The sequence below is a fragment of the Phodopus roborovskii genome, unplaced genomic scaffold, assembly GCF_943737965.1.
Source record: "Phodopus roborovskii unplaced genomic scaffold, PHOROB, whole genome shotgun sequence".
NCBI lineage: Eukaryota > Metazoa > Chordata > Mammalia > Rodentia > Cricetidae > Phodopus > Phodopus roborovskii.
The window spans coordinates 11,483,505-11,500,689 of record NW_026126571.1 but is presented as its reverse complement, the minus strand read 5'-3'; the positions used below and the strand labels follow the sequence as shown (position 1 = coordinate 11,500,689).

The window sequence follows — 17,185 nt, the reverse complement described above, 5'->3', positions numbered from 1 at the left end:
CTTTTTGTCCATCCATTTTTCTGCACTTAAGCAATTTATTCTCACGGGGACACATTAAGAAAAGACACTGGCCAGGCAGTTGTGGCACAGGCATTTAATCCTAGCACTGGAGGCAGAGGCAGGTGAATCTCTGTGAGTTCAAGGCCAGCCTGGTCTACAGAGTGAGTTCTAGGACAGGTTCCAATGCTACACAGAGAAACCCTCTCTTGCAAACTCAAAATAATAAATAATAATAATAAAGAGAGGAAGCAAGAAAGAGGAAGAGAGGACGAGAGAGAAAGGAAGGAAGGAAAGAAGAAAGGAAGGAAGCAAGGAAGGAAGGAAGATGACAGGCATTGGCTCAGTCTGAGGGTAGACTTTCACTCTTGGGTTTACAAGTTATTCCTGTTTCTCCCTACTACACTTTCTCCTTAGACTGGATCAATCATGTGGGATTTGCCATAAGCCTCATAAGAGAACAAATATTGACCCACACGCCTGCCCTGCATCCTTCTGAGCAAGCATGCAGGTACCACTATGATGAACTGATATGTGGTAGAGTAGTGTTAGAAAAGTAGTAGTAGATGCATGTGCTACGGAAGAAGCAGAAATGAAGTAGATAAGACGGAGAGGAACAAGCTGATGTGCGTGACTTATGCTGCCACTTGGGAACACACAATGCCCACGCCTGCGCAAAAGCTTCAAATCCTACTCTCTTTGAGGTGTGTGCTATGAGTGTTTAATGAGAACGCTCTCCCACAAAGCATGGTAGTCATGTAAGAACAGCCTAATTCCTCAACAGTGCTGCAGTTCTGAAATGGCGATTCATGTCACAGTATTGGCAAGATGGGAAAATGAACTGGTTTTCATGAAAGGGTGAGTGAGAATGACTTTGTTCAGTTAGAAAGGGAGATTATCTCCAGTAAGTGGCCTTTTATCTACATCTAGAAATGGAGCCAGAAAATAAACAGATGGAGAGACAAGAACATGGAGTACGGAAATTTGGGAACCTAAGCTAAAGGATGAACCTTAAGATCAGCTCAAATTGTTTCCTGTCCATCACTTCCTCATTATCTCTCTTCTTGGTGTCTGTTAGGAATAACAGAGCTAGCATTTAGTATTCTGCTCAGTGAATTGTTGAGAGAATTTTTTTCTTTACTTGACCACACAATTCATTTTTAAATATTTTTCTTCAGTCTGTATAAGCATACCTGATTAATAACAAAAATAATAATAATTACTCAAACAGGTTTTGACTTATCAGTGTGATGATTATTAATATCAATTTTCAACTTGATAGTATCCAAAATAGTTCCAGGAGACAAACTGCTAAGTGAGTCTGTGAGGAAGTAATAATATTGGGCTAATTGAGATGGAAAGATGCACCTTAAACATAGACAGCACCATTCCCTGTAATGGAGACCTGGTAAAATAAAAATTGACACAGCAAAACTCTGTTTCTAAATACTAATGATTCAAAGTGACAGGTTCCCTCAAACTTTGTTGCAATGAAAGACTGTGTATAATCCAAAATAAAACCTTCCGTTCTTAAGTCGTTTTGGTCCCAACAAAGAAAATAGTAACCAATACAGTAAGAACCCAGAAATAAAGTTCAGGGCTTTGCCATTTTTCCTTTAATCCAAAGATAAAGGTGAAGTTTGAATTCTAAAACAATGAGATGGAAGGAAAACTCCTGATGGAAGGCCTTACCCTTTCTGAGGAGTGGATGGAAGTAGGTTAAGGGGAGGTGGGGGGGGAGCAGCAGAAGGCATGGAGGGAGGAGGAACCGTGGTTGCTTTGTAAAATAAATAAATAAGTGAATAAGAAAGGGGTATCAGCACTAAAAAGGCATTCAAACTACTGTGTATACCCTAATGGGTAGAGATCTGTGACAATTTTTCTTAGTGGCTCCCCCTCCTGAAGACACAGTCAAGTAAAGACAGAATAAGCCTATAACTTTAGGTAACAAATACAAATCAATCAAGCTAACTGTCATACAGCAAACACCAAGGTTCATCCACATTCATGATGACCAGAAGCCAAGGAAAGACTTGTGTACACAGAAATACATAAAAACACACTCACACACAGATGCACATCTATCCCGACTTTGAGGGAAAAGAGAAATATTAACAATAGGCATTTTTAAAATTCTGAGGAAAGTTAATAAAGCAGACTTTCAGCTTCCAGTTCTGCATATCTGTCAGGGACTCAGTTGAAATAACAGATCGGAAAAATGAAAAACTAAAAATCATCAGTCCCATTTCCATATCAGGAGAAATGAAGTATCAGAGCAAAGCCCAATAGACACAGACTAATACAGAGCATCATAAGATGCTAAATCAGAAAGCCTATTAGGAACCAGTGCAGGATCAGGAAACCCATAATTGTAAGGTTAGACATGAGCAAATCTAAGAGAAAATATGAACTTCAATTTCTTCTAGATTTTCTTGCCTTAGTAAATAGAAAAAAGAAGAGGGTACAGGTGCCCTGTCTTGACATGAGAAGACAAGCCTTGAAAACCCCTTTGTCTTAAGAACATGGATGCAAAATTTCTCACTAAAATACTTGCAAACTGAATCAGAGAACTCATCAAAAACAGCATGAACTATCATAACTATAATAAAGTAGGATTCTTCACAGAGATGCAGGGATGGTTCAACAAACATAAAGTACTGTGTGTAATATAACACATGAACAGATTGAAAGAAAAAGAAAAGAAACACATGGTTATCTCAATAGATGTAAAAAAGACCTTTGTAAAAAATAAAAAAAAAAAGCCAACATCCCTTCATGATAAAAGTCCTGGAAAGACTAGGTATAAAGGGATATACCTCAAAATAATGGAGGCAGTACACAGTAAGTCCACAACCAAAATCAACCTAAATGAAGATAATCTCAGAGCATCTTCACTAAAATTAGGATCAAGACAAGGTATCCCATTGTCTCCATAAACTATGAGAAGTCTTAGATAGAGAAGTAATACAAATGAATGGAGACAAAGGGGAAAAATTAGGAAGGAAAAAAGTCAAATTATCTTTATTTGCAGATATGACTGTATACATAAATGACCCTACAAGTTCCACCCTTAGTGTTATTTATCCTTAATCCTTCCCTCTACCACATTTCTCTCCCTCTGATTGCCTCTGTTAAATTGACTTCCCACTTGATTTTGTCATTTTGCCATTCATCTTTCTCATGTCCTACTAGCTCTGTTTCTAGATCTTCGTCTCCCACCCATGGGAGCCCCTTTTATTTTCTGGTTTCTGAGGCTCTTTTAGGTTATATACTCCCATATAGAAATTTGGAGCTAAGTCCCACAAAGAACAAAGAATTTATGTTTGTCTTCCTGGAACAGTCATTTTTTATATAATTTTAAATTTAAAATTGAAACAAGCTTATTTTACATGTCAATCCTAGTTCCTACACCCTCCTGTCCCCCCTCCTATCCCCCCACAACCGCCATCCTATCCCCTATCTGCTCCACAGGGAGGATGAGGCCTTCCATGGGGAGTCCTCAAAGTCTATCATATCATTTGGAGAAGGGCTCAGGCCCTTCCCATGTATCTAGGCAGAGGCAGTATCCCTCTGTGTGGAATGGGCTCCCAAAGTCCATGCATATGATAGGGATAAATACTAATCCACTTCCAGAGGCCCCATAGACTGTCCAGTCCTCCAAACTAACACCACATTCAGGGAATCTGGGTTGGTCAAATGCTGGTTTCCTAGCTATCAGACTGGAGTCTATGAGCTCCCCCTTGTTCAGGTCAGCAGTTTCTTTGGGTTTCTCCAGCCTGGCCTTGACCACTTTGCTCATTACACTTCCCTGTCTGCAACAAAATAACCTGGAATAGTCATTTAATTGCTTCCGTAAAAAGGATTTTGTACCTATAAGGACAGAAGGTGTCTTTAAGAAAGCCCGTAGAATTTGGATCTGGACTCAGGGATGCCCAGAAAGGATCATGATACATAAAGGACAGCCTTAATGATTGCTTTGGAGATAAAGGGGGCCATGTTTCAAGCCATACCCAACTTCTCAATATAGATCTTGAAAGAGCTTGAGCTCATATCTCAGTCACAGGATTATTAGACTTGTAGAGTAGAAATATGAGGACTAATGAGCTACTAAAGTGATAGTCATTTATTACTCAACCACAGAAAACAATAGAGAAATCAAAGCATCACATGGATTATAAGAGGCAAATATCTATACGGATGTCATCTTCCCATTGAAGATGGGCTGATAGGCTGATGTCTTCTTTGGGATGGGATACAAGGCATTGCAAATTTACCCATTTGCTACTACAGTCAATTTCCTAAATGTATGCACAATCACACAACCAATGCTGAATTTTGTTCTACGAAAACAACACAAATAGCAAAAGATTAGCTTTAATGAATGTCATAGTCAGTGCAGTCTGTGTTCATAGCCATAATTAATGATCACTGAAGAAACCATGAGCAAGGTGTTCTTAAAGGATGTATGAAAACTGAGGAAAATCAAAACTTGAACTCTACTGTTGTCTATATCTTGAATGAAGGCTCCAGATCTTTCAGGTACCCTATATAGATGTTTACCTTCATGAAGAAAAATATCAATTGTTACATTATTCTTACAGGATAAAGGCTGTTTTCCATTTTTATAATTTTCTTTAGAGAGATGTGGCCCAGGAACAGAAGGCATAGATCTAACATGTAATTTAGGAAGTGAAACATCATCTTTCCTCTGATTTGTGGATCTTAAATTTTTGCAGTTTCATAAAACTGTATGTCTATGTCTGTTTATGTATGAATAAACACAATGATACGCGTGTATATATCATGTAAAAATAAAAGGGAAACTAGCAAAAGGAAGGAGGTTAGATGAAGTAAATAGGTATGGAAAAGGAAAAACAAGAGAAATTGTTATTGACAAACTATGGTACACTTTTTACATTTTTGTTTCATGAAACTCAGCATTATATATGCCAATAAATAAAACTAATCAAAAAGGAGACCTTGGGAGAAATCTCCAGAAATTCAAAAGTGAGAGAGGCTTTTGAGAGCTAGGAAAAAAGCAAAGGCCAAGTTCTCTTCCATATCCTTGAGTAGAAATAAATATAACCTACCAGCCTCTGACTTCAGCCAACCGAGACTCAAGTCTGCATTCCAGAATTATAGGATATCCCTGGTGCACAAAAGGACTTTGTGAACATATCCCCCATGGAGGGATAACTGCCTTAATCTAGAGACAGGAGAGAAGCCCTAGTCCCTACTTCACAGGACCTGTCAGATCTACATGACCCCAACCGGATGACATTCCCCTACATATGGAATTGAGGTGGGGGGATGGGAGGGGAGGGTGTTTAGAGTGCATGTGAGAGGGCAGAGAGGGTAAAAGGGAGGGAAGGAGGGAGGGAGGGATGGGGGAGGAAGGGAGAGGGAACTGGGATCAACATGTAAAATAATAAATTAAATTTAAAAAATGCTTTGACTCCAAAATTTAAGTTGAAGGACAAGTTACTGGGGAAAAGGATTTCTATTTTTGTTTCCACAGAAAATGAGAAGATGTGGATTCCTTCCAGACTAATGTGGTTTGATCACGCCAGACCACCTGAAACAGAGTACCAGGTGATCCTACATTCCAAACAGCTGGACAAAACAGCCCTACAGACTACAGCTAGGATATCTGAATCTTCTTCGAATCCCCCATGACAGCGCCCCTTACCAGCAGGAAGTAGTTTGGAAAGAACGACACCCAAATTCCCAAATATTGTGTATAAATGTTTGTTTTCATTTAATTGAACTTTGTTATATAAAATTAAATAAAATAATAATAAAAAAATAAATTTATTGTGTTCAATCCACAGAATTTGTGCTGAGGAAATAAAAAAACACTATGTCTTCATTTTCTTTTGCTATAAAGACATTATAATTCAAAGCATCTAGAAGGCCATCTGTTCATTCATTATCTACAGAGTTTTGTATCAGTGATACCACCTCTCAAGCAGAAGAGGGGAGGGTGCAGGTCTAGGACTGTGTGTAATGCAGGCAGCTGGTGAGTCTCTCAGAAGAGGTTTGTATTGGAGGCTGAAGCACTGTGGGAGGATAGCTAAAATCCTGCTGACAGTAATAATCTGCCAGGTCTTCATCCTGGACACTAGCTGATGATGAGAGTGAAATCTGTCCCAGACCCACTGCCTGTGAACCGATCAGGTACCCCAGTATACCGATTGGATGCTCAGTAGACCAGTAATTTAGGAGCCTGCCCTGGTTTCTGTTGGTACCATTGTATACCGGTGCCCACATTCTGACTGGACTTACAACTCAGGGAGACCCTGTCTCCTACTGATACTAGTAGTGTTATGGGAGTCTGGGACATCACAATGTTTCCATAGGCTCCTGAAAAAAATTAACCAGTGATTAAACATATATACACAAAAGACTTCATGATACAATTTTTAAAATTTCTTTTCTAAAGGTGTTATGTCTGCATGCTATTGGCTTCCTATAGGAAAATAGGTATTTCTATAAAAATTATTTCTTTGAAGATATTATAATACACTTATATTTCTCACCAGTGACCCAGAACATCAGAAGTATGAAGACATGTGTCTGTAACTCCATCTTGATGCACCTGTCTGCCTGATACATTTCAGTTCTCACTGCAAGCCTTGTTATATAAAACATGAGCAGCTGGGCTGGTCTGTAGGGACCTATGCAAAGCAGTCATCAAATAAAGAAGCAAATTGCTTGACCAGTGTGGTGTGAGAGTATCCAGCTTAAATTAGCAGTAAAAATACCAACAAAGAGAGCAAGCAATCACTGGGAAAGAAATCAACATAAAAGCTTACTAAGAGAAAGAAGGAAACTTGTGGGAAACAAAACATGGAACATAGTGATATAGCCGGGTAAGGGGAGTCTTAGTTTGAGTTATGGTTGCTATGATGAAACATCAGGACCAAAAACAACTTCAAAGGATGAAAGGTTGCATTCTTCTTCCCGTTCCAGCTAACAGTCCATCACTGAGGGAAGTGGGAGCAGTAACTCAAATTCATTCTACCCATCATTGTAATATATATGAAAAGGAAGACGCATCACAGTGACACAAAAATAAAACCATCATCAGGACAGTGAGCATTCTCCTTCTCTACAGGTCAAAAGCAGACAGTGATCTGTCAGAGGAGAATGTGAACCACGAGAAAAGGGAAGAAAGCAGAAATGCTGCTGAAAACACATAATATGTCACCTTAAGTCTAATTTGTAGGCCCTAGATCGTATGGAAATATAGGTTCTCATATTTATATGTTATTAAGAGAAAGTGGGGGAGAGAGAAAAGTGGAATCAAAACTAGAGAAGGGATGAAGCAAGTGGCTGTAAAAAGGGAGAAGAGTAAGGAGAGGGCAAATAGGCGGACATTTTTTTCAATATTCATGTAATATTTAAAAGGAATTGAAATGTGTTTCAGATACTACGCTGCAGTAAAAATTATGTTTCGTAAAATATTATGTGGATAGGAATTGTCATAATGCTGATAGTGAGGAGCTCGCCAAGATCTGGAAACAAAAAAGGTAAAGTGTCTTCCCAATCATTCACATGGAAATGTGGGGACTGGAGTGATGTCTCAATGGTTAAGGACACTGGCTGCTTTTCATGAGTACCCAGGACCAATTCCCAGCATCCAAAAGTCAGTCCAGAGGGCCAATTCCCTCTTTACTTTCTGTGGTCACTGTATTCACAAGGTGTAAGACTTACATACATGTAGGACACTTAAAAACTACTTCATCCAGAACCCTAACTTCAAGCCATTGATTTCTGGATTCCAGAACTTTAAAATTACGAGTTTCTTTTGCTCAAGCCACAGTCTATGGTAGATTGTTAAGTAGCCACTTACAGGAGAACTTAAATACATTCTGCTCCAAGGATCTTGGTGGCCCTGTCTTATTAATCACTGCCGAGTCTTACAAGTTTATTCATCAATGTGCCAGGCACACTGGCTGTGAGGCAGACAAAGGAAGTGTCCATGTCCATGTGTGGTGTGGTCAGATGGTAAGACCCGGAGAGGAGTTTTGTGTTAGGGAGTGAAGCTGTGGGGTGAGCGCTGTGATGCTGCACATAGTAATAGTCTATCGGGTCTTCAGCCTGGACACTGCTGATGGTGTGCGTAAAATCTGTCCCAGATCAACATTCTGTGAAGTGATCAGAGACCCCTTAGTTCCAAGCAGATGCCCAGGAGATTGGAATGGGCGGTGCTGATAGTGAGAATGAAATCTGACCCAAACTGCCAGTGTGAACTGTTCAGGGACCCCAGATGCCCATGAGACCAGCAGTTCAGGAGCCTGCCCTGGTTTTGCTGATGCTAGGCCATATGGTTCTTCTCAGTGTAGCTGTGAGTCAGATTCTGGCAGGTATTACCATTAATGGGAACACTCTTTCCTGCTGACACAGCCACTGAGGATGGAGACTGGGATACCATGATGTCCCCAAAGGCACCTACAACTGGGAATGACTAAATGCCATACATACATATACACTCACAAGTGTCATGACATGATCATTGATATTTAAAATGTCTATTCTAATCTTAGTGTAATGGCATATACCTTTAATACCAGGAATTGGGAGGCAAAAGCAGGAGGATCTCTGTGTGTTTGAGGCTACTCTGGTCCACATAGTGATTTCCACAGTACCAAGGGCTATCTAGAGAGACTGTTTATCAGGAAGAAAGGTATTTTCTAATGCCTGTGTATTATTCGGTTCATATGGAATATAGCAATTATCTCCCATTTTACTATACGATTACATGGCTTTTCTCAATAAAGTCATTACACTGAAAAGATTATAGTATTCTTAAATGTGTCACCAGACACCCAGAACATCAGGGACATGAGGACCTAGGTCTGTGACTCCACCTTGAGCTACCCTTGCCTGTTTGATGCAGCTCAGTCCTCACAGCAGAGGCCTAGTTTATAACATCTGAGCATCTGAACTGGCCCCTAGGGGCCCAAGCAAAGCAGTCAACCAATGAGGAAGCAAACTTAACAGCAGCATGTGAGAATGGCTGATGGCAATTAACAGTGAGTGTGAGCACTCAATGGGAAGGAAGTCCGCACAGAAGCTTGAGCTCCAACTTAGAGCTCCCAAACCAAACATCTAGATACGCTAGTGACAGGCTTCAGCTCACAACCAAAGACATGTTTGTACCAGTTTAAAGACATGATAGTAGAACTACCTGCTGCATTATAGCAATCTTTTGGACATAATCAGCATGGTGGGCAAAAACAGAAATCTCCAAATTAAAATGGGAGGGAAAGGAACTAAAAAAGGAATGAAGGCCCAAAGATGGAAAAAGAAATGGGAAAGAATGGAAATTTAGTAATGAAAAGAGAGGGGAAAGAAGACGAAATGGCATGAATAAAACAGAGGTATAGGAGGAAAACCAAAAAGCAAACGTGAAAAACTTCTAGACCAAGTGATTGTAACACTGGACCAAAATTTTGAAGCTCTGAAGCAATTCGAAACAGAAACTTTCTTTGATGATAGTCAACAAAAAGATCAAATTGCTATCTTAATCTAAGGAAAAGTATGTATTACTCATGTTGGATATCCTTGTTCTCCAATTCTGCCTATATTCCAATTACCCATGCACAGGAAAGTATCATACTTTGTTTCTGCAGTGTTACTCAAAGGGTTCATGTGTACAATATTTGGCTTCAAGCAAGTAAGCACACACATGTATACATGCATACATACGAACATGCACACATATGCACATATACACACATACACACAAATGCACACATGCATGTTTGTGCACACACAAAGATAATTAGTTATTTAAAATGTAATAAGGGATAAAAGAATTATAAAAATAGAGAAGAAAAATCAGAAGAAATGGGCACCAGTAAGGAAGAAACCCCTCTGGAAGCTAGAAACGTAACGCTTGCTAGAGCCTCCAAACCAAGATGGTGTTTCTCATCATCATCACTTCAGCCCAAAAATTTTTTTCTTCTGTTGGATACCAGGACTGCAGAACTATAAAAAGATAAATCCCTCATGTTCAAGAACAGAGTTTGGGTAATGTGCTACAGGAGGACTAGAAATATAACACTGAGCTCTTTTTTTTTTTTTGCATTTTCATATAAAGGTTTTTCATAACAGAAGACGTAAGAGACATGCAAACTTTTATTTTTCTGAGTTCTGCAAACTTTTTGATTAAGTGTTTCAAAAACACTGGCTCTCAAGCAGAATGGGGAAGTGTGCAAGCCCAGGGCTGTGCATGATGTAGGCATTTGATGAGACTCCCAGCGGAGGTTTTTGTTAGAGGCTGAAGCACTGTGAGAGGATAAATATAATCATTCTGACAGTAATAATCTGCCAGGTCCTCAGCCTGCACACTGGTAATGGTGAGAGTGAAATCTGTCCCAGACCCACTGCCAATGAAGCGATCAGGGACACCAGTGTTCCGAGTGGATGCCCAGTAGATCAACAGTTTAGGAATCTGCCCTGGTTTCTGCTGGTACCACCCCAAGTAGTCCTTCTGGTTTTTACTGTTATAAAGACTCTGACTGGACTTGCAGCTGATGGTGACCTTCTCTCCTACTGACACAGCCAGGGAGGATGGGGACTGGGTCATTTCAATATATGCACAGGTACCTGCAATCATGAAAGGACAACGAACGTACAGATACACAAACACAGATTATAATATTTGAAATTTGTAATGGAAATGTCCTTATAATGTTATATTGTCAGAATCTTATTATGTAAAAAAATAAAGAACTCTGGCATGATCTGTAAATTTCTTATATACAAGGATGGGACTCTGAAAAGATTAAAATACTTTTAAAATTCTCACCAGACACCCAGAGCAGCAGGGACATGAGGACCTGGCTCAGTGACTCCATCTTGCTCCCCATGTCTTTCTAAAACAGCTCAGTGCTCACCACAAAAGCATGGCTTATAAATCCTGAGTAACCGGGTTGTGTTGGAGGGGCCTATGCAAAGCAGTCAGCAAATACAAAAGCAGTTGCCTGGGCAGTTAGTTGTGTGAGACTGGCTGGGGTTAATCAACAGGCAAACATACTACTTCAGAGAGAGTGAGAGATCACTGAAAGTAATCAGCTAACAGCACTTCAACAAAAATATGCAAGATGGTATAATTGCAGCTTTGATTAAAAACCAGGACATATGTAAATCAGTTGGGTTTTGCAGAAATGTGAGGAAAATTATCTCAGATTGATGGGACTACGGAAATATGTTTTAAAAATCACAGCAACAAAAGAAAGAAGCAGAGTAAGAAGGTATTCAAGGAAAGTGTGAGGGGAGGAAGGAAGAGGATGGAAAAGGGGAAGAAAATGAGGCTGAAGTTGTTCATCATCTCCCATTTACAAAGCCACTGTCTGATGATGATATTTTTATTTGAATTTGAACCAAGCTTGTTTCCCTCACCCTCCTCTCCTTGCCTGTCCCCCCAACCCCCATCACTTTCTCTTTCTGCTCCCCAGGGAGTGTGAGGTCTTCCCAGCTGTCAGACTGAAGTCCATGAGCTCCCCTTGTTCAGGTCAGCTGTTTCTGTGGGTTTCTCCAGCGATCTTGACCCCTTTGCTCATCACTCCTCCCTCTCTGTAACTGGGTTTTGAGATTTCTGCTGAGTGTTCAGCTGTGGGTGTCTGCTTCTGCTTCCATCAGCTACTGGATGAAGCCTCTAGGATGGCATATAAGGTAGTCATCACTCTCATTATAGGGGAAGGGCATTTAAGGTAGCCTCTCCTCTATTGCTCAGATTGTTAGTTGGGGTCATCCTTGTAGATCCCTGGACATTTCCTTCATGCCAGATTTCTCTTTAAGCCTGTAACGGCTCCCTCTTCTCTGGCTCTCCTCTACCCTTCCCCAGACTCTGTCTTCCTGCTCCCTCATGACCTCCTCTCCTCTTCCCCCCTTCTTTTTCTCCTAACTTTCTCTCCCCTCCGCCCATGCTCCCAATTTGCTCACCAGATCTTGTCTCTTTCCCCTTCTCAGGGGGACTCTGTATGTCTCTCTTAGGGTCCTCCATATTTCCTAACTCTTCTGGTGGACTGGACTGTAGGCTGTTGTTCCTTTGCTAGCCATTCTTATACTGAGGACAATGAACAATACTCATGTTACTTCAGAATTCAATGTTCCAACTTCTGGAAATACTCAGGAGCATGACGTTCCATGTTTCGTACTTAGAACCAAATGTACAAAATAAGCTCATCATCAGCTCATGCCTGCATTATTCTCCCATGGTTCTCCTGCATTTTATCATACATTTCCCTAATCTATAACATTTTGCTTTCCTGAAAGCAGAACCTCCTAATCTTCAAAAAAAGGATATACCAACAAATACATTACAAATAAAAAGAGAATAGCATAGGTAAAAAAATTATAAAGGTTCTGAAAGCAGAGTATCTGTGCATAGGAATGGTGCCATATGACCCATATCACAAGATAGGTTGGAGTCATTAGCTAACAGCTGAGTAAAAGGTCCTCTGAGCTCCAGCCATGATAGTAAGGGATGGCTAAGTACCAGTGCCCAATAATCCTCAGCACTGGCATTATTTAGAGTCAATGCAGTAAGCAAACACCCGAGGAAGTAGGTGTGCCACCATCTCTTGTGGCTGTTTGAGTTAATCTGCTTCACTGATGGTATCAGCTCTTCAAAGCCCAGTGAGACAAGAGAGGATCCATATGCTGTGTAGTAAATTTCCTGGAAAAAAAAAAAGGAAAATTTCTCTCTGTGGTAAGTAATGAGGCTGGTGATTACCATTTACCTGCTATCACATCTTTTAGTAACCAGATGTAACCTGGAAGATGTTGACAAAGGTGCCCGACATTTATGAGCTGTAGTATTTCCATTGTCATTAGTTTTCAAAAGTTTCAAAGTAAATGATGCCATATTAATACGATGTTGAGGGTAAACCTTACTCAGACCCATATTCCCCTCTCTGTATATATCAGTTTGTTCTTTGAGATATTTATATGCTCTCTCCACTGTAGCTTGAATTTGGAAACTATAAGGAATCCCAGTAACATGTTGATTTTTCCATTGGAGACAAAACTGTTTAAAGAAAATGAAGAATCCACACAGTACACAAATGTGTCCTTTAGTCTAGATTCAAATGTAGTTCTTTCTTTGCCTCTCAAGCTTATATGCAAAGACTGTCCATTGCCTCTCCTGCTAGAATTTTAAATAGATCGGTAAGTGCATAATTAGGTCTTCCTCAAGATGAATATGTATAGCATAAATTCAATCTTTTAAATCCACAACTATTAAAGCCCAATCTTTAGGAATAGCTGTGGGCATAGGTAAACTAGGCTTTAAAGCTCCCAATTGCCACATGGTGGCATTAACAGTGCATAAATCAACAAACAATCTTCATTTATCAGATTCTTTTTCATTACAAAAACTGGAGCATTCCAGGGAGAAAAGGAGGGTATAATGTGCCCATTCTCCAACCATTATCTAACTAATGGAAAGCCTGTAGCTTTTTTTAAGGGCCTCTGAGGTATTCAGACAGACTTCCTAGATTTCCATGTAATTTTTCTAGGGGGTATATATCTGAGTTCCTCTTTCTTGACATGCCAGGGTCTAAGGATTTGGAGAGCCATTCCTGATTGGAGCAAGCACCATTTGTATCTCTGCTGTGGCCTCATCATAAGCAAGTTGGCATACCAGTATGCCAGCTGCATCAGCTTGCTGCACTTTCTGTTTCGCAGAACATTGAACTGGAGCCAAATATTTAGTAGAAGGCTCAGTAGGTCTATGTCTTAAATATGTAAAACTCGCTTCTCCCCTGAAGAGGACACAGCCTTCCTAGCTCTTAGTCCACACATACCAATTTGGTCAAAATACTGAGGCAGTCCAGGAGCCTGTTCAACAGGAGGTAGGACTACTCTTTCCCTCTGTAACATCTCCACATCTGATGGTATCCCTGAGCTTCACTTTCTCTCATCCTGAAGTATAAATTGATCACAATAATGTCCCTTCCAAATAAAAATGTCTTGAGGTCTCGTACATGCTCAGGCCAGCTGCTTACAGTTCTCCACATGTTTAAATTCATGCTTTATGTTAAGGCAGTATCCCTCCATGGGGGATGTGTCCACAAGGCCTTTTGTGCACCAGGAATACATCCTGGCTCCACTGTCTGAAGTCCCTTAGACTGCTCAGTCCTTCTGGATGAGACCCATATTCAGGGAGGCCTGAGTCAGAACCATGCTGGATTCCCAGCTATCAGTCTGGGGGCCTGTTAGCTCCTCCTTGTTCAGGTCAGCTGTCTCTATGTGTTTCTGTAACCTGGTCTTGTCCTCTCCATCTGCATCTGGGTTCTAGTTCAACTCAGTGTTTAGGTATAGGTGTTTGCTTCTGTTTCTAACAGGTATTAGAGACAGGAGAGAAGTCCTAGTCCCTACTTCAAATGACCTGTCAGATCTACATGACCCCACCTGGATGGCATTGCCCTACATGTGGAATTGGGGTGGGGGATGGTAGGGGAGTGTGGTCAGGGTGCATGTGAGGGGGCAGAGAGGGTAAGAGGGAGGGAGCGAGGGAGGAAGAGGGAACTGGGATTGACATGTAAAATAATAAATTAAATAAAAAAACAGTTTATTCAACAAAAAAATTCATGCTTTATATATGGAGACAAACACCTATCATCTCAACAAGTAGTTTGCAACTGCTGGATGGTTTTAAGGTCTTGCTGACACCGTGCTAAATGGCTCTGCAGGGTAGGATTTATATACATGGGAAAAGCAGAGTCTTTGGATTGCTCATTCAATCATCAATTATCATGACCAGCACAAAGCCATGAAAAGGGGTCTAATTGTGGTGGTGGCTGAAATTCTTCACTTCCTAAGCTACAGTGTTCAAGCAATGCATTCAAGGAAGGGTATAAAGAGAATAGCAACTCTAGGCCTTCATCCCTTACTCTGACTTCCTCCCAGACACTTTCTGTTTTGTGTCACAGCAAGAATTTCTTCCGGGGCTGTCCTGATTTCCTCCCTGTTCTTTTCGCTTGTCATTATCTCTATCTGCCACTAGAAAAGCTTGACGTGCTTATTATTTTCCCCTGTAGGATTGGCACCCTTATTGTAGCCATAGTAATAGGATAAAAAAGATCCAGTCAAAGAACTTCCAGTCCTAACGTCCTCTGCCCATGCTTATTCAAAACTCTGCTTACAGTTCTATGTCAAAGAGCCCCTGTATAGAAAACTAAGAATTTACCTGTAGAAACTCAAATCAAAACTTTTCTAACTCAGGTGTTGGTACTGTAATTTCTTTCTCTTTTCCAAGCACTTAACCATCTGCATCTGAGCCAATCTCTGAACAGAGGCCTCCACATGAGCTACACTAGGAAACTGGTTTTGGTGATCCCCAGCCCCCACATTCATAACAAGAGCAGGGGTTCTTTGAGCACCAACCTATGTTTGTTTTGTTTTGTTTTGTTTTGTTTTTAGCTGAATTGCATGTTGGATCATTATGCAGTGGTCCAGGGTGCTCATAGCACCTTTAAAGGTAGCTTACCAGGGCCCAACAAACAGGACTAGCTCTCAGATGGAGTCAGACACCATCTATTATTCAGTTGACAGGCATTTAAGGTGCTTTCAGATTCGGGCAAAGACATAGTTGAACAAATGTCCTTGTGGTAAGAATTTGCATCTTTTAGATATATGCCTAAGAATGGAATTGCTTGATCTTGTGGAAGACGTATTCCCATTTTCCTGAGGAATTGCAATACTGGTTTCTAAAGTAGCTGTATGAGTTTACACTCCCACCAGCAGTGGAGAAGTGTTCCCCTTTCTCCATATCTTCTCCTGCAGAATCAGTCTTTGGTGTTTCTTTTATTTTAAACATTATGACAGGAGTAATATGATATCTCAGAGATGTTATGATATACATTTCCAAGATGGAAAAGGATGCTGAACAGGTTCTTAATTGTCTTTCAGAAATTTTAGATTCCTCTATTGATAATTCTCTATTTAGTTCTGTACAACACATTTTAATTGGATTATTTGGTATTTAGTGACTAGCTTCTTGAATTCTTGTATATTTTGGAAATCAGCCCTCCATCAGAAATGGGGTTGGTAAATATCTTTTCCAATTCTGTAGGCTGCTGTTTGTATTGTTGACTGTGTCCTTTGCTTTACAGAATCTTTTCAGTTTCAGAAGGTCCATTGTATTAATTGTTGTGTGTCTGTGCTACTGGTGTTTTTTCAGTAAGCAGTCTCCTTACCAATTCACTCAAGGGTACCTCCCACTTTCTCTTTTAAGAGGTACAGTGTGGCTGGATTTATGTTGAGCTCTTTGATCCATTTGGACTTATGTTTTGTGCATGCAGATAGATATGGATCTATCTGCAGTATTCTACAAGTAAGCATTCAGTTATGCAAGCACCATTTGTTGAAGATGTTTCTTTTTTCCATTGTATAAATTTAGCTTCTTTGTAAAAAAAAAAAAAAAAGGCAGGTATTTATACGTGTGAGGTTCAATATTAGGGTTTTCAATTCGATTCCATTTGTCCAACTACAGGTCAATGATAGAGCTTGAAGACAGAGATAATGATGCCTCTGGAATTTCCTTTATAATACAGAATTATTTGGTTATTCTGGGTCTTTTGTTTTTCCATATAAATTTGAGTATTTTTCTTTCAAGATCTATGAAGAATGTACTGGGATTTTGATGGCGATTGCATTGAACATGAACATTGCTTTTGTCAAGATTACTATTTTTACTATGTTGATCCTACCTATCCAAGAGTTTGGGAGATCTTTCCATTTTCTTGTATCTTCTTTAATTCCATTCTTTAAAGACTCAAAGATCTTATTATATAGGTCTTTCACTTGTTTGGTTAGCATTAGCCCAAGATATTTTATGTTGTTTGTGGCTATTGTAAAAGGTGATGTTTCTCTGATTTCTTTCTCAGCTCCTTTATCAGCTGTATATAGTAGGGTTACTGATATTTTTTTTAATTAATCTTGTATCCTGCCACTTTGCTGAAGGTGTTTATCAGCTGGAGTTCTCTGGTAGAGTTTTTCAGGTCACTTATGTAAACTATCATATCATGTGCAAATAGGGAAAGTTTGACTTATTCCTTTCCAATTCATATCCCCTTGGTCTCCTTTTGCTTTCTTTTTGCTCTAACTAGAACTTCAAGTACAATATTGAAGAGATATGGAGAGAGCAGCTTTGTCTTGTTCCTAATTTTAG

The 17,185-nt window shown here is 40.0% G+C and overlaps 1 protein-coding gene and 1 gene segment (V, D, J or C); both read right to left on the bottom strand.

The window, feature by feature from the left end:
- LOC127235735 (ribose-5-phosphate isomerase) overlaps positions 1-17,185 on the bottom strand; it is an 877,486-nt gene that overhangs the window by 720,092 nt on the left and 140,209 nt on the right. The window lies entirely within an intron of this gene.
- On the bottom strand, positions 10,199-10,865 carry LOC127235836 (immunoglobulin kappa variable 4-1-like). The segment is given in 2 exon segments: positions 10,199-10,614; positions 10,817-10,865. Coding segments are annotated over 2 exon segments (465 nt in total).